This window comes from Poromitra crassiceps (assembly GCF_964638095.1).
Source record: "Poromitra crassiceps genome assembly, chromosome: 16".
Lineage (NCBI taxonomy): Eukaryota > Metazoa > Chordata > Actinopteri > Beryciformes > Melamphaidae > Poromitra > Poromitra crassiceps.
Genome location: NC_139645.1, coordinates 9553791 through 9574482, shown reverse-complemented (window position 1 = coordinate 9574482; position 20692 = coordinate 9553791). Strand labels below are relative to the sequence as shown.

Below are 20692 nucleotides of genomic sequence, written 5' to 3'. Positions count from 1 at the left end.
AATGGCCCATCAGAGCAGTAACTGACAAGCAATAACACAGAAAAGAAAATAATCCAAAAGAATCCAAGTCCAGAATCCATGCAATCTGACACACATGATGGCATAGGACCTCTTTTAAAAATCTGTATACAGTATATTAATAATATTAACAGTTTGCTTTGAAAATAAACTTTTTGGCCATTACATTAATAAAATAATCAACAGAATAATCGATTACAAAAATATTCGCTTAGTTGCAGGCTGCAGCACAAATCTACTCCTACAGTGAATCTATAGTGAAAGTACAGTTTATATAGGCTTCTCTGTAAATGGCAATGGTTTTATGCATGTCACAAGTTTTATGTATGTCACAAGACCACTGACTTCAAACTGTGCTGCATGGTATGCACATCTGGGACATTTTAATGTCAATGGAAAATTATCAAATTTGATCTTACCATTGATGAAAAGTTCTTCTTGCATTGCTTGCCTGGCAACAGGAGAGAAGCAGCGTTTCCTGAGCCACTCTGGGTCGAACACACTGGTGTGCTGGTCAGGCCAGACAATGGATACCTGATGAGGGATGAGTTGGATGACTGACGAGGATAAACTAAGACTGAACAATGATGAGAGACAGGAAGGATGAGTTGGACGACTGACAATAACAAACTAAGACTGAAACTAAAACTAACAATGATGTCAGACTGGAGGCTCAAACACAGGCCATTCTTTATATAAACAGAAGACTTGCACAATGGTGTTTTAGCCCCTTCGGGACAAAAACAGAACAGTGAAGAACTTGAGTTATGTCACTGTTTGCACCGTGTTACTTACAAACTGAAAATGAGCTGTTATAAATATGACATCCACACAATGTGGTTATGACATGAGTGAACCAACCACTGATTACCTACAGATTTGCCGAACCAATTCTCTTTCGACTGATTTACTGACATCTGGTACGATTTTTCATATTACTTTAAGCATTGGAATATCCTCAGGAATTTGACAAAGGCTTGGCAAATGGCATTGATTTGAATGATGATGAGCCATTAACTGGCAAAAAAAGAACGAGATAGTTTTGACCTATTCTTAGTGTATGGTACTCGGATATAAGGCCACGTTTTGAAGACAACGGCCTCCGCATAAAACGGCAAACTGTCGTTGCGTTCTGGCCTTTGATTCTGCGTTTATACACAGCGTTTGTGATAACGATTGGCGTGCAGACTGGAGGGCTCCCCCCGTGGGAGCGGAGTCAGGAGGGGGCCAAAACAGCACAAAGTCGGTTTCTTAACACGTTCACTGCCGTGGACGAGACATCTCGTCAAGCAGAAACCAACGGTTGACTGCCGTGGACGAGATATCTCGTCCAAATTTTTTTTTTTTTTTTTTGACGGTGGGACCTCGATCAACCCCTTTTACATCTCCTATAAAAATATGGGAGGTATTGAATGTGTATAATCTATTTTACCGACCCACTAAGTGGCGACAGTGCTCTCCAGACGAGAGAAAGCCAAGAAAAAACAGCCGCGTGAGGAAGCCATTCTCATGAAAATGGATTGGCGAAAACGCTTTCGCTTTCGCGCTGGGAGCTGGCGGTGGGGGATTGCAAATTTGCATAATAGATTATGGGTGCAACACACTTTGAAACACGCAGCATAAATAAGACCAGAATCGCAAAAGCTTCATCAAAGCTCTCAACCGAAACCCCAAGAAACGAGCGAGCCCATCCAGACTCGCCCGACGAGGGGCAGCCAGGCAGCAGACAGACAGCAGAAACTCGCTTGTCACACACCCGCTGCAGCCACGGAGGGAGGAGGAGAACACACACGGAGGGAGGAGTTTGAAGGAGAGGGGGGTTTCCTGCTGTTATGGAGGAAATTACTGTTCAAAACTATTGTTTAGATGTCTGACGTGACGTCTTACTGATGCCAAAAATAAATGGTTAAAGTGACTGTTCTATCGAATTTCACAAAAAGCCATTTATCTCAGCTTAAATTTTCAGACGCTGAAACCATGCTGTATTCAACTGCTAATGCCTACATAACTACTAACTCTACAAACTAACTCTTTTAGACAGAGAAAGCACACATTCAATTAGTTCTTTTGAGATATTTTGTGTTCACAAAATACTAGCAGAAAATAATCCTCGGCTCTTGAAAGATGAGCCAGAATCCTCAAAAAAAAACCTTGGCAGAAGCTACCTACAGTAAAAAAAAACTGGTGGCAGTGAATGTGTTAACTTCGGCCAGGAAACACAACAAGCGGTGAAAAATCCTCTCCAATTAGAGAGGAGGCGTAGAAGGCTACAAGCTCAAAACAGCGCCCTTCAAAAGCAGTGAAGCTCTGTTGTGGACAGTTGAATTCCAAAGAGCAGAGTAGCGATAAGTAGTGTCCTCAGTGAAGAAGAATTAGGAAATCTGAACGCAAATCTAGCGCCCGGAGCAAATATAGGGGCACATCCCCTCATGCCAGGAGGCGCATGGATTTTGTCTTTGGCACACTCCAGTAAGCCCCCCCCGAACGTGGATAAAACAGGGATTTGATAAGGTAACAGAAACACTGGAACCGCTTCCTCAATGAAAACAGGTCTTGGTTCCCTAAATAGGCAATTCATCATCGACCTCAGCAGACATCACCTCTGGGGTCCCTCATGGCTTAATTCTAAGCCCCATCTTTTTCTCCCCCTACATGCACAATTGCTTTTCAAAATCAGCTGGCTGTAGTGAGAATATTAGTATTTTCCACACACTATACTGTACGATCATTGGGTTTAGGAGACTTGGAGTACTTTTATGGATATTTTCTGTTCTTTTTCTGGTCTTTTCTTCTTTGTTATGGACTAACAAACGATTCCTTTACCATACGATTTTGCGCATGTAATTTTGTTGTTGGAGTAAAAACAGATAATTTCTTATGATTATTGTGATAAGAATGTTGTTGGCCAAGCCCTACTTGGTGTAGACATAGTGGTTCTTTCCATTGCTACACAGATGATACAGTTGTACCTCCCATTAAAACATAGTGACCCAAACACCATAAATAATCTCATTCTCAAGAGTCGGATGTCTCGGAATGTTGGCAAGTCGATGATATACTGTAGCCTTTTGGCCTCCTAGCACCACAAATGTCATTCTCTAATGGACCTGGGTCACCTATCCCTCAACACAGCCATTGGCCAGAAACTTTGGAGGGATTGTTGGCAGCCACTTGACTTTTATCCTCCACAGATTTGCAAAAGGTCATCCATGTTTTTGTCTGATTTCATTTAGACTCTACAGACTACTTTTTATTGATGTTCGGGATGTTTTGGGAGCCTTGGGGCATATACCATTTGGGATTTGCGGTGTGTGTGTGTGTGTGTGTGTGTGTGTGTGTGTGTGTGTGTGTGTGTGTGTGTGTGTGTGTGTGTGTGTGTGTGTGTTGTATGGGTGTGAATGTGGGTGTGTTATATTTTTTTGAAAAGTTCTCTAGAAATAAATATTATTATTATTATTATTATTACTAATTTCGATAATAGTTTATTACAAGACCTACAATGATAATCTCATTATATAGAGTGGTAGTGCATCTTCTTATGGAACACTTTTAAATGAACCGAATGACAACTACAATATACATGACAGTATTTTACATTGTATATAATGGAGAAAATACTCTTTTCAGAATACACATGCATATGAGTTTGAAGAAGTACTTTACGTGTATTCAGCTGCAGTTGTCCCAACAGCTGGAAACTTTTTTCCACAGATAGAAAAATGTAAATACAAAAGGAGATCCATCATCTGGCCTTATTGCTCAGCCAGTCAGTTGGGGGAAATGGAATTCTCTTCTCTACTGCAGCCCCATTTTGTAATTTAGCCTGATAAGATAGCTGTATTGAACATAACCAGTGTAGCTGTAAGAGCCATTTCTTCTCACTCTAAGATATGGTCTTTCTTGTTATTAGAGCTGTATCTCGGAGAACCTGGACAAACATATTACGGTAGTCAGATAAAGGAAGTAGCCTACCTTGTTGTTGTCGGTGACCTGGACAACGTCGACTCCTGTGTGGATATCAAGCTGGGAGAACAGCAGACTGCGGGCCTGAGCCGACTGCAGGGTACACGATGGACACTGGCAGTTGTCTCTCAGCCAGGTGAACGGGTAGAGGCTCTGGCCCCCGTCCTCCCACTCCACCTCCACAAGCCTCTCTTCATCCAGGGCGCGGGCGTGCCTCACTCCGTGGCGAGCCACGGGCAGGGAGGCGGACACCAGCGTCTGCTGCCCCCGGAGCTGCACTGAAGCCTGGCTACAGCAGGGTGGTGGCGCTGCAGCCCAGCCGGGCCTACCACACGCCCTCAGCGCCCGGGAGGCCACGACAGTAGAGCTGCCCCTCTGCAGCACGGCGGGCAGGGCACGACGCGCAAAACAACTCGTCCACATTGTTGATCCGTTCCCTCCGGGCTAACTGCGTCCCCAGGTCCGAAAGGGTGAGAGGTCGTGTACTGAATAAGAAAGGACAGGCATAGAATTAAACAATTTGATGTAAGAGAATTCAACAATTTCATCTTCTACCACAAGTACGCTTTCCATTGACATCATGTGTAAATAAATACTAATTTGTATGTGAAATTGCTGTCCAGTGTGAAGGGTGAAAATTTAAAAGTGTTTTGACAATGTTGTGAACGACTTTGATTTAATTAGGCGTTACTGCACATTGATTTCTCATTAAAGACACAGATGATTCACATTCACAGTTAGAGAGCACCCAAGACCACACTGTCAAGATAGTTACCTACTATTCCAGCCTGTGGGCTGGCTGCTTCACCAGAATAACAAATAACTGTCTAAAATTAGAATATCATTAAATAGTCAGCTAGCAGTACAGCTAGTTGATGCATACAGACTAATTTATCACAGAAATCAGGCATCTGATCTGCATGTTATGCATACAGATAGGCTAATGAAATGCTATTTTGTTTTTGCTTTTACTAATTGTCTGGATGTCACAATGACAGCGTGACACAAGTATTAAGACCTTTACCACCATTGTTATAAGCCTCTCACAGAAACAATACATTGAAACCCTGACAGTCATTCACTCCAAGCCGAACAGTGGTGGTATGCTTTAAACGAAAACGGAAGTTGTCAAGTGATACCTATCAATTCGTTTATACACCATCGTCCAGCTGTACGTGTATGTGTTAAAAACACACACTGCAAATGTCTTCTTTTGTGGCCTTTTACACCGATTAAAGTGGCAGCATCGCAGATCAACATGCATGCATGTGTACCAATGCTAGTTAGCTGCTTGGCTGTTTTGTGTGTTGCCCATATTGATAGCTGCACCCAAAGCGCTGTACTGATAGTGGACACTAGTTGCTTTAGGTTTGTGAATGAAACAAACGCCGGGGTTATGCTATGCCGCGCTAATTCAGTTCCTCTTTTCAGTATGCAAGCTAAACCAATAGTCACGTTATAGTTAATCAAAGCTAGTGTTTAGGTCGACCTACTTTCCCAAGTAGCGTAGCAACATGCACGCCAGTGCGCTTTGAATAGAAGCATGCCTGGCATAATAACGTACTAAAAGCAGCATCAAAACAAGGAGGAAAATGAAACGATTGGTCAGTAAACGTTACCTGTATTGTTTTCACGGCGGTGGCGATTCCCCCGAGCAGGTCCGTCAGTCAACACAGCGGCTGTAATGCGCAATGGTGCCAGCTGTCAGACTGACAGAAAGTAGGTGAAAGGTTGTCTGAGAGACCGCGGAGTGCTATATGACATCAGCAGCAAGTGCATGAACTATGCTCCACTTTCTAATGACGAGCGATAGCGGCACCCACAGAGCAACCATACAGTCACCGAGCCAAGTCTATTTACAGAAGGAGTCAATAGCCTGTAGCGACTGACGCACAATATTTATCCTTCAATATAAAGCACGCAAAGAATGCACAGCACTGACTGTGTACACACAAAGGCGGACAGATGGGTGCACTGTCTGCAGCTGCAGGCTGTGGGTCACAAGAAAGTTGTTGGTGCAGAGTATAGACATAACTTACCTGAACTCATTATGCAATAAAAACACAGTAGCCTACTGTACTTTCCTATCAAAATGAAAATTCTATAACTAAAGAATAACATTGTATTAAACTATTGTTGTTGTTGTTGTTGTTGTTGTTGTTGTTGTTGTTGTTGTTGTTGTATATATATCTATATATATCTATAGATATATATACATGTATATATGTATATGTGTATATGTATATATATATATATATATATAGCCTATGTATATAGCCTATATGTACCCTTATTTAAGTTACATTATAGCTTTATTTACATAACCAACAGTATAATGTAGTTCCACTTATTAATATGTTAATGCTGTAGTGGTGGAATAGATACTGTATACACATGGACAGATGCACACACACACACACACACACACGCGCGCACGCATGCACACACATGTGCGCGCGCGCGCACACACACACACACACACACACACACACAGCGACCTATTACCCATTTTCCAGTTCCTCTGCCACCCTCTGCAGACTCTTGTTGTTTTTCTCTGCTAGGTAGACAGAAATATACTGATTGTACCATGCCAAGAGTATAAAGGATTCTGTGCTTCATAAATCATGTATTGTAAACCTGTATGCTTTCATGAGTGTACAGGAGTGCATCTCGCTGCAGACAGAGAGATATATATAAATATATTCATTTCAGATGACTTCAAGACTCCTGGTTCCAGTTATTATTATTGATCTCAAATGTTTTTTCTTCAAGTGGCTCATTAACTTTTTGGCTGTTAAATTCCACTCTGCATCAATTCACTAAAATGATCAAACCGGGCGTTTGCGCCAACAGGTGACACATCTTTGCTTTCTGAATGTCTTGGTTTGGTCTCTCACTACAACACCAGGATTAAAAAAGTGTCTATAGCCTGATGTCAGTTGTATTTTGTGTCTGTTATTATGGCTATTGCCTAATCAGAAGTATTATATAATCAATGCAGCTCAAAGCATCCATATTGCCTGAGTCAAGCTGCCCTATATTAGGCCTGTACAATTTTATTTCATGTCATATTCTCAACCTCTAGTCATGAAAGTGTGCATTTCCTGCATTTTGTGTGGGAGTTTCCTTGAAGTCATGATTATTATTATTTTTTTGTCTAGACTATATAGAATTGCAGTCAGTGCCTCATACCTCATAGTCAACTACCAGTATACCTTCCAAGCCAAAGGTTATCATAAAATGTTGTTTTGGCCATTTTGGACCATATAGGCAAAAAACTGTTATTAGTGAGGGGCAGCACAGCACTCAGTCAAAACACAACTAACATCTTCACATCTCTGTTGCTCATAAATACCAGGAGCAGCTTCCTCCTTGAAAGCGACAATTAGGGGATAATTAGGGGACACAGTGTGTGTGTTTGTGCACAAACACAGTGATTCACAGCAGACCTCAAAGACCTTGTAAAACAAACATCCAGAGGCACTTTGAATTTTTGAAGCACGTGTGATTCCACATGCGGTGCCTGTTAGAGTGCCGTTGCACTGTGCTGTTAGGTAAAATATGTGGTGCCTGTTAGAGTGCCGTTGCACTGTGCTGTTACGTAAAACATGCAGTGCCTGTTGGCCGTTGCACTGTGCTGTTACATAAAACACCTGTTAGAGTGCCGTTGCACTGTGCTGTTACATAAAACATGCGGTGCCTGTTGGCCGTTGCACTGTGCTGTTACATAAAACACCTGTTAGAGTGCCGTTGCACTGTGCTGTTACATAAAACATGCGGTGCCTAGAGTGCCGTTGCACTGTGCCGTTACATAAAACATGGGGGTGCCTGTTAGAGTGCTGTTGCACTGTGCTGTTACGTAAAACATGTGGTGCCTGTTAGAGTGCCGTTGCACTGTGCCATTACATAAAACATGCGGTGCCTGTTAAGAGTGCCGTTGCACTGTGCCGTTACATAAAACATGCGGTGCCTGTTAAGAGTGCTGTTGCACTGTGCCGTTACATAAAACATGCGGTGCCTGTTAAGAGTGCCGTTGCACTGTGCCGTTACATAAAACATGCGGTGCCTGTTAGAGTGCTGTTGCACTGTGCCGTTACGTAAAACATGTGGTGCCTGTTAGAGTGCCGTTGCACTGTGCCGTTACATAAAACATGCGGTGCCTGTTAGAGTGCTGTTGCACTGTGCCATTACATAAAACATGCGGTGCCTGTTAGAGTGCTGTTGCACTGTGCTGTTACATAAAACATGCGGTGCCTGTTAGAGTGCTGTTGCACTGTGCCGTTACATAAAACATGTGGTGCCTGTTAGAGTGCTGTTGCACTGTGCTGTTACATAAAACATGTGGTGCCTGTTAGAGTGCTGTTGCACTGTGCCTTTACATAAAACATGCGGTGCCTGTTAGAGTGCTGTTGCACTGTGCTGTTACATAAAACATGTGGTGCCTGTTAGAGTGCTGTTGCACTGTGCTGTTACATAAAACATGCGGTGCCTGTTAGAGTGCTGTTGCACTGTGCCGTTACATAAAACATGCGGTGCCTGTTAGAGTGCTGTTGCACTGTGCTGTTACGTAAAACATGTGGTGCCTGTTAGAGTGCCGTTGCACTGTGCCATTACATAAAACATGCGGTGCCTGTTAGAGTACCGTTGCACTGCACAGTTACATAAAACATGCAGTGCCTGTTGGCCGTTGCACTGTGCTGTTACATAAAACACCTGTTAGAGTGCCGTTGCACTGTGCTGTTACATAAAACACCTGTTAGAGTGCCGTTGCACTGTGCTGTTACATAAAACACCTGTTAGAGTGCCGTTGCACTGTGCTGTTACATAAAACATGCAGTGCCTGTTGGCCGTTGCACTGTGCTGTTACATAAAACACCTGTTAGAGTGCCGTTGCACTGTGCTGTTACATAAAACACCTGTTAGAGTGCCGTTGCACTGTGCTGTTACATAAAACATGCAGTGCCTGTTGGCCGTTGCACTGTGCTGTTACATAAAACATGCAGTGCCTGTTGGCCGTTGCACTGTGCTGTTACATAAAACACCTGTTAGAGTGCCGTTGCACTGTGCTGTTACACAAAACACCTGTTAGAGTGCCGTTGCACTGTGCTGTTACATAAAACACCTGTTAGAGTGCCGTTGCACTGTGCTGTTACATAAAACATGCAGTGCCTGTTGGCCGTTGCACTGTGCTGTTACATAAAACACCTGTTAGAGTGCCGTTGCACTGTGCTGTTACATAAAACACCTGTTAGAGTGCCGTTGCACTGTGCTGTTACATAAAACACCTGTTAGAGTGCTGTTTGTACTGTGCTGTTACATAAAACATGTGGTGCCTGTTGGCCGCTGCACTGTGCTGTTATATAAAACACCTGTTAGAGTGCTGTTGCACTGTGCTGTTACATAAAACACCTGTTAGAGTGCTGTTGCACTGTGCTGTTACATAAAACACCTGTTAGAGTGCTGTTGCACTGTGCTCTTATATAAAACACCTGTTAGAGTGCCGTTGCACTGTGCTGTTACATAAAACACCTGTTAGAGTGCCGTTGCACTGTGCTGTTACATAAAACACCTGTTAGAGTGCCGTTGCACTGTGCTGTTACGTAAAACATGCAGTGCCTGTTGGCCGTTGCACTGTGCTGTTACATAAAACACCTGTTAGAGTGCCGTTGCACTGTGCTGTTACATAAAACATGCGGTGCCTGTTGGCCGTTGCACTGTGCTGTTACATAAAACACCTGTTAGAGTGCCGTTGCACTGTGCTGTTACATAAAACATGCGGTGCCTAGAGTGCCGTTGCACTGTGCCGTTACATAAAACATGGGGGTGCCTGTTAGAGTGCTGTTGCACTGTGCTGTTACGTAAAACATGTGGTGCCTGTTAGAGTGCCGTTGCACTGTGCCATTACATAAAACATGCGGTGCCTGTTAAGAGTGCCGTTGCACTGTGCCGTTACATAAAACATGCGGTGCCTGTTAAGAGTGCTGTTGCACTGTGCCGTTACATAAAACATGCGGTGCCTGTTAAGAGTGCCGTTGCACTGTGCCGTTACATAAAACATGCGGTGCCTGTTAGAGTGCTGTTGCACTGTGCCGTTACGTAAAACATGTGGTGCCTGTTAGAGTGCCGTTGCACTGTGCCGTTACATAAAACATGCGGTGCCTGTTAGAGTGCTGTTGCACTGTGCCATTACATAAAACATGCGGTGCCTGTTAGAGTGCTGTTGCACTGTGCTGTTACATAAAACATGCGGTGCCTGTTAGAGTGCTGTTGCACTGTGCCGTTACATAAAACATGTGGTGCCTGTTAGAGTGCTGTTGCACTGTGCTGTTACATAAAACATGTGGTGCCTGTTAGAGTGCTGTTGCACTGTGCCTTTACATAAAACATGCGGTGCCTGTTAGAGTGCTGTTGCACTGTGCTGTTACATAAAACATGTGGTGCCTGTTAGAGTGCTGTTGCACTGTGCTGTTACATAAAACATGCGGTGCCTGTTAGAGTGCTGTTGCACTGTGCCGTTACATAAAACATGCGGTGCCTGTTAGAGTGCTGTTGCACTGTGCTGTTACGTAAAACATGTGGTGCCTGTTAGAGTGCCGTTGCACTGTGCCATTACATAAAACATGCGGTGCCTGTTAGAGTACCGTTGCACTGCACAGTTACATAAAACATGCAGTGCCTGTTGGCCGTTGCACTGTGCTGTTACATAAAACACCTGTTAGAGTGCCGTTGCACTGTGCTGTTACATAAAACACCTGTTAGAGTGCCGTTGCACTGTGCTGTTACATAAAACACCTGTTAGAGTGCCGTTGCACTGTGCTGTTACATAAAACATGCAGTGCCTGTTGGCCGTTGCACTGTGCTGTTACATAAAACACCTGTTAGAGTGCCGTTGCACTGTGCTGTTACATAAAACACCTGTTAGAGTGCCGTTGCACTGTGCTGTTACATAAAACATGCAGTGCCTGTTGGCCGTTGCACTGTGCTGTTACATAAAACATGCAGTGCCTGTTGGCCGTTGCACTGTGCTGTTACATAAAACACCTGTTAGAGTGCCGTTGCACTGTGCTGTTACACAAAACACCTGTTAGAGTGCCGTTGCACTGTGCTGTTACATAAAACACCTGTTAGAGTGCCGTTGCACTGTGCTGTTACATAAAACATGCAGTGCCTGTTGGCCGTTGCACTGTGCTGTTACATAAAACACCTGTTAGAGTGCCGTTGCACTGTGCTGTTACATAAAACACCTGTTAGAGTGCCGTTGCACTGTGCTGTTACATAAAACACCTGTTAGAGTGCTGTTTGTACTGTGCTGTTACATAAAACATGTGGTGCCTGTTGGCCGCTGCACTGTGCTGTTATATAAAACACCTGTTAGAGTGCTGTTGCACTGTGCTGTTACATAAAACACCTGTTAGAGTGCTGTTGCACTGTGCTGTTACATAAAACACCTGTTAGAGTGCTGTTGCACTGTGCTCTTATATAAAACACCTGTTAGAGTGCCGTTGCACTGTGCTGTTACATAAAACACCTGTTAGAGTGCCGTTGCACTGTGCTGTTACATAAAACACCTGTTAGAGTGCCGTTGCACTGTGCTGTTACGTAAAACATGCAGTGCCTGTTGGCCGTTGCACTGTGCTGTTACATAAAACACCTGTTAGAGTGCCGTTGCACTGTGCTGTTACATAAAACATGCGGTGCCTGTTGGCCGTTGCACTGTGCTGTTACATAAAACACCTGTTAGAGTGCCGTTGCACTGTGCTGTTACATAAAACATGCGGTGCCTAGAGTGCCGTTGCACTGTGCCGTTACATAAAACATGGGGGTGCCTGTTAGAGTGCTGTTGCACTGTGCTGTTACGTAAAACATGTGGTGCCTGTTAGAGTGCCGTTGCACTGTGCCATTACATAAAACATGCGGTGCCTGTTAAGAGTGCCGTTGCACTGTGCCGTTACATAAAACATGCGGTGCCTGTTAAGAGTGCTGTTGCACTGTGCCGTTACATAAAACATGCGGTGCCTGTTAAGAGTGCCGTTGCACTGTGCCGTTACATAAAACATGCGGTGCCTGTTAGAGTGCTGTTGCACTGTGCCGTTACGTAAAACATGTGGTGCCTGTTAGAGTGCCGTTGCACTGTGCCGTTACATAAAACATGCGGTGCCTGTTAGAGTGCTGTTGCACTGTGCCATTACATAAAACATGCGGTGCCTGTTAGAGTGCTGTTGCACTGTGCTGTTACATAAAACATGTGGTGCCTGTTAGAGTGCTGTTGCACTGTGCTGTTACATAAAACATGCGGTGCCTGTTAGAGTGCTGTTGCACTGTGCCGTTACATAAAACATGCGGTGCCTGTTAGAGTGCTGTTGCACTGTGCTGTTACGTAAAACATGTGGTGCCTGTTAGAGTGCCGTTGCACTGTGCCATTACATAAAACATGCGGTGCCTGTTAGAGTACCGTTGCACTGCACAGTTACATAAAACATGCAGTGCCTGTTGGCCGTTGCACTGTGCTGTTACATAAAACACCTGTTAGAGTGCCGTTGCACTGTGCTGTTACATAAAACACCTGTTAGAGTGCCGTTGCACTGTGCTGTTACATAAAACACCTGTTAGAGTGCCGTTGCACTGTGCTGTTACATAAAACATGCAGTGCCTGTTGGCCGTTGCACTGTGCTGTTACATAAAACACCTGTTAGAGTGCCGTTGCACTGTGCTGTTACATAAAACACCTGTTAGAGTGCCGTTGCACTGTGCTGTTACATAAAACATGCAGTGCCTGTTGGCCGTTGCACTGTGCTGTTACATAAAACATGCAGTGCCTGTTGGCCGTTGCACTGTGCTGTTACATAAAACACCTGTTAGAGTGCCGTTGCACTGTGCTGTTACATAAAACACCTGTTAGAGTGCCGTTGCACTGTGCTGTTACATAAAACACCTGTTAGAGTGCCGTTGCACTGTGCTGTTACATAAAACATGCAGTGCCTGTTGGCCGTTGCACTGTGCTGTTACATAAAACACCTGTTAGAGTGCCGTTGCACTGTGCTGTTACATAAAACACCTGTTAGAGTGCCGTTGCACTGTGCTGTTACATAAAACACCTGTTAGAGTGCTGTTTGTACTGTGCTGTTACATAAAACATGTGGTGCCTGTTGGCCGCTGCACTGTGCTGTTATATAAAACACCTGTTAGAGTGCTGTTGCACTGTGCTGTTACATAAAACACCTGTTAGAGTGCTGTTGCACTGTGCTGTTACATAAAACACCTGTTAGAGTGCTGTTGCACTGTGCTGTTATATAAAACACCTGTTAGAGTGCCGTTGCACTGTGCTGTTACATAAAACACCTGTTAGAGTGCCGTTGCACTGTGCTGTTACATAAAACACCTGTTAGAGTGCCATTGCACTGTGCTGTTACATAAAACACCTGTTAGAGTGCCGTGGCACTGTGCTGTTACATAAAACACCTGTTTGAGTGCCGTTGTACTGTGCTGTTACATAAAACACCTGTTTGAGTGCTGTTGCACTGTGCTGTTACATAAAACATGCGGTGCCTGTTAAGAGTGCCGTTGCACTGTGCTGTTACATAAAACATGCGGTGCCTGTTAAGAGTGCCGTTGCACTGTGCTGTTACATAGAACAAAGGAGTGGTTCCCAACATGGGGACTGGGGACCTCTTGTGGGTATTTGACCAACATGGTCTAATAGTAATAATTCGGTAACGCTTTACAATACTGGTGCAAACATGTGCATGAATGCATGCTTAACTCATGATGAATTAAGCCATTAATTGATGCTTACCGCATCATCAACTAATGAAAGGTATGTTTGATGAACACACCGAGTCATATATGAATTACTATTAATTAAGTAGGCTATGCCTATATCATCATAGTTAATTCCTCATCAACACATACATTAACACACTGTGTTCAATAATACCGTAATTCATGTGTTAATTACCACTCTTAATGTCACTTTTCCCCAACCAATCTGCATTTTCCTTCCTTCTTAGCTATGTTTTATTCCTGCTGTAATTTGCCCTGTTTTTAATATATGTTCTTATTACGTGAAACTGTTTTTATATGCACTGTAAGGCGACCTTGGGTGTTCTGAAAGGCGCCTCCAAATAAAATGTATTATTATTATTATTACTATCGACATCCAGCTCCCTGCAACCGGAACTTTAGCGTTACCAGACCGCAATGCCGATAGCCCACATCAGAACCAGCTGAGCGAGGCGGTGTGCAGCGTGTCAGGGACCGGCTGGATCTAACCTCTCCCAGCCATTAGCTTGTTCATCATGGGCATTCCTTCCTCTTCGAAGCTTGGTCCACTGCAGGGACGCAGAACATGTGGCCGGTGTTTTGTGCCTATCTTACCGGGTGTCTACCGCGTTGATACCAGCGGTGGAAATGGGCCATGCACGACCCAGCAGGCCAGCCACCCTCTACCACTACCCAGGCTGAGAGCCTCTCTCCCGGCCCGACACCCAGGGCAGCCCCCCTACTACCACCACCCATCCAGTCGCCTGCACCCGGGAAATCGATTGAGTTTCCCCCGTTGCATAACGAAGACGGGATGCGCTAGCCACGCTCCTCCTTGTCCGAGCTAGCCTGGTAAACCAAATGAAATGTGAGTTCACGTGACGGGCTGGTTTACCAGGCTATGACAGTCCGAGCGACATCTCAGGGAAAACATACTCGACTTCGGGGAAAGAGAGTTCTCTTTGTTTGACCGGTGCCTAGCTGGCTGGAAAGAGAGGCGTTCGGGGTGCAGCGGAGTCGCCTCTGCTGTTTACGGTAGTTTGTCAGTGGTGGTGGCCTGGCGGAGACACTGGCGCTATATGTATGACTGGGAAGCGTGTGTTTATGGGCGAACTGTGCTGTAGTCTATGATACTATCAGTAGGCTATCATTCTGATTACTTGTTACTAGTGTAGTAGTGTAGGCTACGCTATTTTATGGAGGTTCCTCTCGTGGCTCAGGCTGATCGAGTGATTGATGCTTGGTGCTCACGGGTAAACTCAAATTGACAGTAGCCTAAAAGAGCCCATGTGTTTACCCAATCTGTCATCCGCTGCATGTATCTTTGGGATTTGCCCCTGGTAATCCGAAATAGGCTAAAAGCGCACTGTGAGCGTGCTATTTGTTTGACATCCTGACCTGCAACATGTTCTCATATCAGACACCATTGTAGCTGGGCCACTGTCAAGGTAACCACGAGAAAACATATTGTTTCCGGCCAAGACTTTCAGAATAAAAGTCGAAATTCATGTTGTAACCAGCTACGCAGTACTGAGCTCTGCGTGCTTTTATTTTTGATGGCAGGCTGAGGCAACGGAAGTAATTGTTTGTGTGCCATGTCTTTCTTGACACTTATCCTCGTGGTCGAGAGCAACTAGCTGGGTTGCACAAGGTGGTGTTCGTTTTGCAAATATCAACAGCTGCCTCCGTGTTTTTATTCTACAAAGAGTACAAACTGCAAAGCCTAAGAGTCGGTCACAGTGGTGGTGGCAGTGTCGAATGGATACCAATCGCAAGAGGAACGAGCGGGTTTGTTAGAGTTTCAGGTAGCTAGCCGTAGCAATTTAGCTAGCTTGTTTGTTGTGTGTGCGTGCATGGTGGAGACCTGTCGCTACAGTCACGTTGGTTCGGGAAGTGAAGAGCAACACAAGTGAAAAAGGACGAGAGCTGGACCCGCCGGAGAGATCGAGCAACGCGGGCCGTGGGGAGGAGAGGGGAGAGGCCAGACTGTTTCCCCCAGCTGATACAGACAAGGGGCACTGGAGAGCGAGTCCTTGCTCCAGGGCAGACTTTGGGGGGACATGTTCACAAACTTGATAAATAAATGTGCTTTTATAACTCCAATGATGGTCTTCACTGATTACCTATATATTTTGAATTGTTCTCATGACTATACTGTATAAAAGTGATTTCATGATCAGCATCAGCTAATGATTTGTGAGGATATCATTATGTCGTGACTTTACAATATGTGGCACAAAACTATTAATTAATACATAAGTATGTTGTGACTTTACTATTTGTGGCACATAACAATTAATTAATACATAAGTATGTTGTGACTTTACTATATGTGGCACATAACTATTAATTCATACATAATGATATAGGCACTTGTGAGGCACAACACTTAACTCATACATATATACTGTATGTGGTTCTTGGCATATAGAGCCTACAAGACATACATCCAGTGTTTGATGTCTGTTGGAGATGCACAGTGGATACAACGTCAGAGAATGTGTTGGAGTTGGTCTGGTTCGGGGCTACTACACGCATAGCCTATATCAGAGCAGCAACATCGGAATGATAGCTACTACAGCTGCTGAAATAGCCGTACCCGGCTAAGAGGTTCTGAAGGGGTCTCGGCCGGAGGTGTGGGACCCAGGCAAGGTGAGGGGCAGGGCGGGTAGGGGTTGGGTGGTGGTAGCCTGGGTAAACCCAGCCCCCAGTGACCTCGACCTGCTCTCAGACAGACCCTGGGCTGCCCTGGGTGTCGGGCCGGGAGAGAGGCTCTTAGCCTGGGGGTGGCTGGCCTGCTGGGTCGTGCATTTAGACACCCGGTAAGATAGGCACAAAACACCGGCCACATGTTCTGTGAACCAAGCTTCGAAGAGGAAGGAATGCCCATGATGAACGAGGTAAAATGGCTGGGAGAGGTTAGATCCAGCCGGTCCCTGACACGCTGCACACCGCCTCGCTCAGCTGGTTCGGATTGTGGGCTATCGGCATTGCGGTCTGGTAACGCTAAAGTTCCGGTTGCAGGGAGCCAGATGTCGATAGTGGTAATTAACACATGAATTACGGTATTATTGAACACAGTGTGTTAATGTATGTGTTGATGAGGAATTAACTATGATGATATAGGCATAGCCTACTTAATTAATAGTAATTCATATATGACTCGGTGTGTTCATCAAACATACCTTTCATTAGTTGATGATGCGGTAAGCATCAATTAATGGCTTAATTCATCATGAGTTAAGCATGCATTCATGCACATGTTTGCACCAGTATTGTAAAGTGTTACCAATAATTCTAGGTTTCCCGACATGTAGTCTACAATCCAGGCAGTTATGCATTTCTATATTAAATCTGAACTTGGGAGTTCCTTGGGACAAAATCCTATCAAATGGGGATCGTTGTTCTGATGCTTATGGATCCTGGACATGAAAAAACGTAGCACCCTGCCTGAAAGAACATGCTCGTGCACATTGAACTTCAAACACATAATACTCTTTATTTGAAAAGACGTAACACAATCTGCCAAGAATGTTGTCACACAGATTGTCACGAGTCCACGAGTGCTGCCTGCAGTCTTATCGGTCAAAGTGTACCATCTCTCCATATAGGCTATCTTATAGATAAACACGAATAGATATGCTGCTCTATTTCAACACATTATACAAACAATGAATACAAATCAAAGGGTTTTTATAAAGATATCGCCACTCACAGTATTTATTTACCTCAATAATACACTGTACATTTCCCAAGATTATATTGCCTATATGCAAAACGGCACATTAGGCCTTTTATTTAAAAAACCATGTCACAATCTTTAGCACTGGAACAATAAAGGATTGTGCAAAGTTTGATACAACTAAAAGCAATAATACAACTGAAATAAAGTTATACAGTATGTAAACATTCTTTGATATTCTAGAAACATTCATCTTGAGTGTTAGGAGGCTGTTGGTAACAGCCGTTAACTTACTCTACCTCATCATGTCAATACTGCCCCCGACATGATCATTACTTACATTATGAGAACTGATAGTTCCTGTCCTCAGCTCCGATTGGCTGACTCACATCCACTTAATATTTAAATTATTAATAATATGCTAACCCCAAAAACACACTACTCATAATTGGTAGGCTACTTAGCAACCACATTGTTGCTTCTGTTCCATAATTGCTTGGCAGAAGCATTAACATTTAATTATTATTATCTAGAGATTATTGGTTAACAACATATTAAAAAAATGACATTAATGCAATGCACTACCACTGCATCTTTTAATGTCTGTGTAATATGGTTTATTTAATAAAGGCAAGCTGTCCAGCATCAGGTGGCTTATTGCTTGTCTTGGTAAAATAAGATATACCAGAGAATTACCCAATAACAAATTAACATGAAAAGATTTTGGCAAAATATGACAGTTTTGTATCTTTTATCACTGATATGAAGAGGTAGGGGAGACCGGGGCATCTTGTCACACGGGTAAGTTGTCACACTGATCATATCTCCAGCACCAGAGGGCGCCACTATCTAAGTTCTAAGGCTACCAGCACCAGCATACATTTGATTGGGTGTTGAGGTGTTTCTTCATTTGAAAAATATGTCACAATTGACCCTGCATAGTGTGACGACTTACCCCGTGATGGGGCAACTTGTCACAAATTCCAGTTGGTGCTGTTATCATTCTATTTGGTTTTAGTTCTTCTTATTTTGGGGTAGGCTATTAGCTACATAGCTAGATAACTCACCATGATGTACTTATTTAGGCTACTACAGTGTGACGCCCCTGTTTTTGGAGCATAGACTGTTTCCATATCCACCGGATCTGCAACTGTCGTTTCTACTTTTTTATTGGATGTCCAAATGACAAGCTTTTGGCCCCAGACTAACAGCCCAGACACACTGGAAACGGATCTGACACGGAAGCAACGCGGCGCGTAGGCAGTTTCATGCTGGCGTCCTTGTTAACAGTTTAGACCGCTCACACCGGCTGCGACGCGTTGCGGCCCGTCTCGCGTCCTGCAGCGAGAGTTTCCGTGTCTGGTCGAGCGGCCGCATGCAGCCAGGCATGAAGTCAGTAGGCTACAAGTGAGTGACCGGCGCAACGCAAAACAGAGCCCTTCTAGTGCGAATGGCCAGGACGCTTCTGTGACGCGCTGCGTCGGATAGGCCTACGTTTCCAGTGTGTCTGGGCAGTAGGCTACTGTAAGACAGAGGAATTCAAGTGAAAGCTAAAAGTGTGACAAGATGCCCCGGTCTCCCCTACTGAAATGTTCACCCCCGCTTCTGCCTCATGGTCAAATAGGCTATAACTCCACAATAAAATATATAATAATAATAATAATAATAATAATAATAATAATAATAATAATAATAATAATAATAATAATAATAATAATAATAATAATAATAATAATAATGACACTAGGGTGTGGTGGGAGGATAACTTTCAGAACTTCATGTATTCGTTCTTGAGTCGGCTGAGCCTGGTGCCGTGGCTGCGGATGATGAGGGCCAGCAGCTCGTGTTTGTCCTTCAGACCCAGCGAGATGTCCGTGGTGCCCTTCAGCACGTCGCGCGTGTGCACCACCATGCTCAGGAAGTCGTCGTTGATGCGGTGCTCCTCCTTCAGCTCGCTCTCCTGGCTCTGCTTGAACTTCACCTCCAGCTCCAGCAGAGACTTCTCCGAGTTCGTGAACGCCTCGCCGATCTGCGCGGTCTCCCTGCGCAAATATTTCCCGTAGCTGTCCTCGCCGTCCAAGTCGTAGGAGATGCTCTTGCCGATGCCCTCCAGCACCCGCGCCGAGTCCTCGATCTGCCGCTTGATGATGGTGAAGTCGTCGCGTATGACCTGGTCCTGGTCCTCGTCCAGACCGCACTTTCGCTCGTCGGTCATTTTGAAAAGCATCTGACACTTCTCCGGGTCGTCGTTCTCCTCGTAGTCGCCGTCCGGCACGAAGTAGTGATGGAACGTGCCGTTGGACATCTCGGGAAACAGAGGTCCGGTGAAAAAAGCGCCCCTACTCGGCGCTGATAACATCCCAGCAGCAGCACAGATCAGGAGCAAGTGAAGGAAAGCCATGATGAAGAAGAAGCAGCAGCCCACTTGTCCCAAAAACGCACGTCGCCACACAACGACTGGAAATACCGAGAGTTGCCCAAACTTCGCATAGACCTGTAGCCTGTTTAGACTATTTAATTCCCACCCGGCGTAGAAAAACAAACATTTCAACCCGGTTTGAACGTCCAAAAGTGCGCAGTTTAAAGTTGAGGCTTTGTTGTATTCGCCTGGCTACGTCCTCCTCGGAATCCCCCTCTCTCCCTCTCCGTCCAAACGCTGCTGCAGCCAGGCAGATAGAAGAAAGAGTGTTTCAATAGCCCCCACGCTTCAGTTCTTTCCCTCTAGTTGAGCCCGTCCGTCTCCATTAGCTGGTGGTGTTGTTGCTGCTGGTGAGAAAAATGTGCGTAATTCTGCTTGGATGAGGAAACACAGTTGTGCGCCGCGACTTCACTTTGTGCCCCGAACTCAACATCTGGATCTCTCAAGTGCCGCGCTTGGGGTTTTTGGCTAATAATACCTCGCTCCTGCTCTCAAATTACAGCCCTCCTCACTTAAAAGGCAGCCTTCAGTCCCGAGCGGACTACCAGCAGAGCCAGCTTGTTAAAGGCTTACTGCAACAAAAAAACCCAATGCAATTTGCAAACTGGATTAGAGAGACAGTTGGTGTAGAAAATGTTCATACATTTGTAGTACTGATGATAGTCTATAATATGAATCATCATAAACACAATGATGTGGTGGTGGCGGATTAAAAGGTTTTATGACCTCCTGTAAGTGATGTCATAAACCAAACAACTACACAGCAATCAGTTAATGTTACACTATGATGACAACATCAACAGAATAGAACAGAATAGAATATACATTGTATACAAATAAACTTGACTTGA

The 20692-nt window shown here is 44.6% G+C and overlaps 2 protein-coding genes across 3 annotated transcripts in view; both read right to left on the bottom strand.

The window, feature by feature from the left end:
• Positions 1-5704, bottom strand: part of bbox1 (butyrobetaine (gamma), 2-oxoglutarate dioxygenase (gamma-butyrobetaine hydroxylase) 1) — a 76762-nt gene extending 71058 nt beyond the window's left edge. For both annotated transcript variants that reach the window (XM_083652981.1, XM_083652982.1), the window contains exons 1-3: positions 5601-5704; positions 3991-4466; positions 438-552 (exon numbers count right to left, since the gene is read on the bottom strand). In XM_083652981.1, the coding sequence (XP_083509107.1) occupies positions 438-552; positions 3991-4404 (529 nt within the window). In that variant the 5' untranslated portion in view covers positions 4405-4466; positions 5601-5704. The remainder of the gene's footprint in view (positions 1-437; positions 553-3990; positions 4467-5600) is intronic.
• Positions 5705-17234: 11530 nt separating this feature from the next.
• Positions 17235-20154, bottom strand: fibinb (fin bud initiation factor b). Its single transcript, XM_083652763.1, has one exon. It carries the CDS (start codon positions 19821-19823, stop codon positions 19191-19193), a length of 633 nt encoding a protein of 210 aa, XP_083508889.1. The 5' UTR covers positions 19824-20154; the 3' UTR covers positions 17235-19190.
• Positions 20155-20692: the final 538 nt, after the last annotated feature.

Coding starts and splice junctions, on each gene's coding strand:
- fibinb (XM_083652763.1), bottom strand. CDS start 19,823: ATGGCTTTCCTTCACTTGCTCCTGATCTGTGCTGCTGCTGGGATGTTA.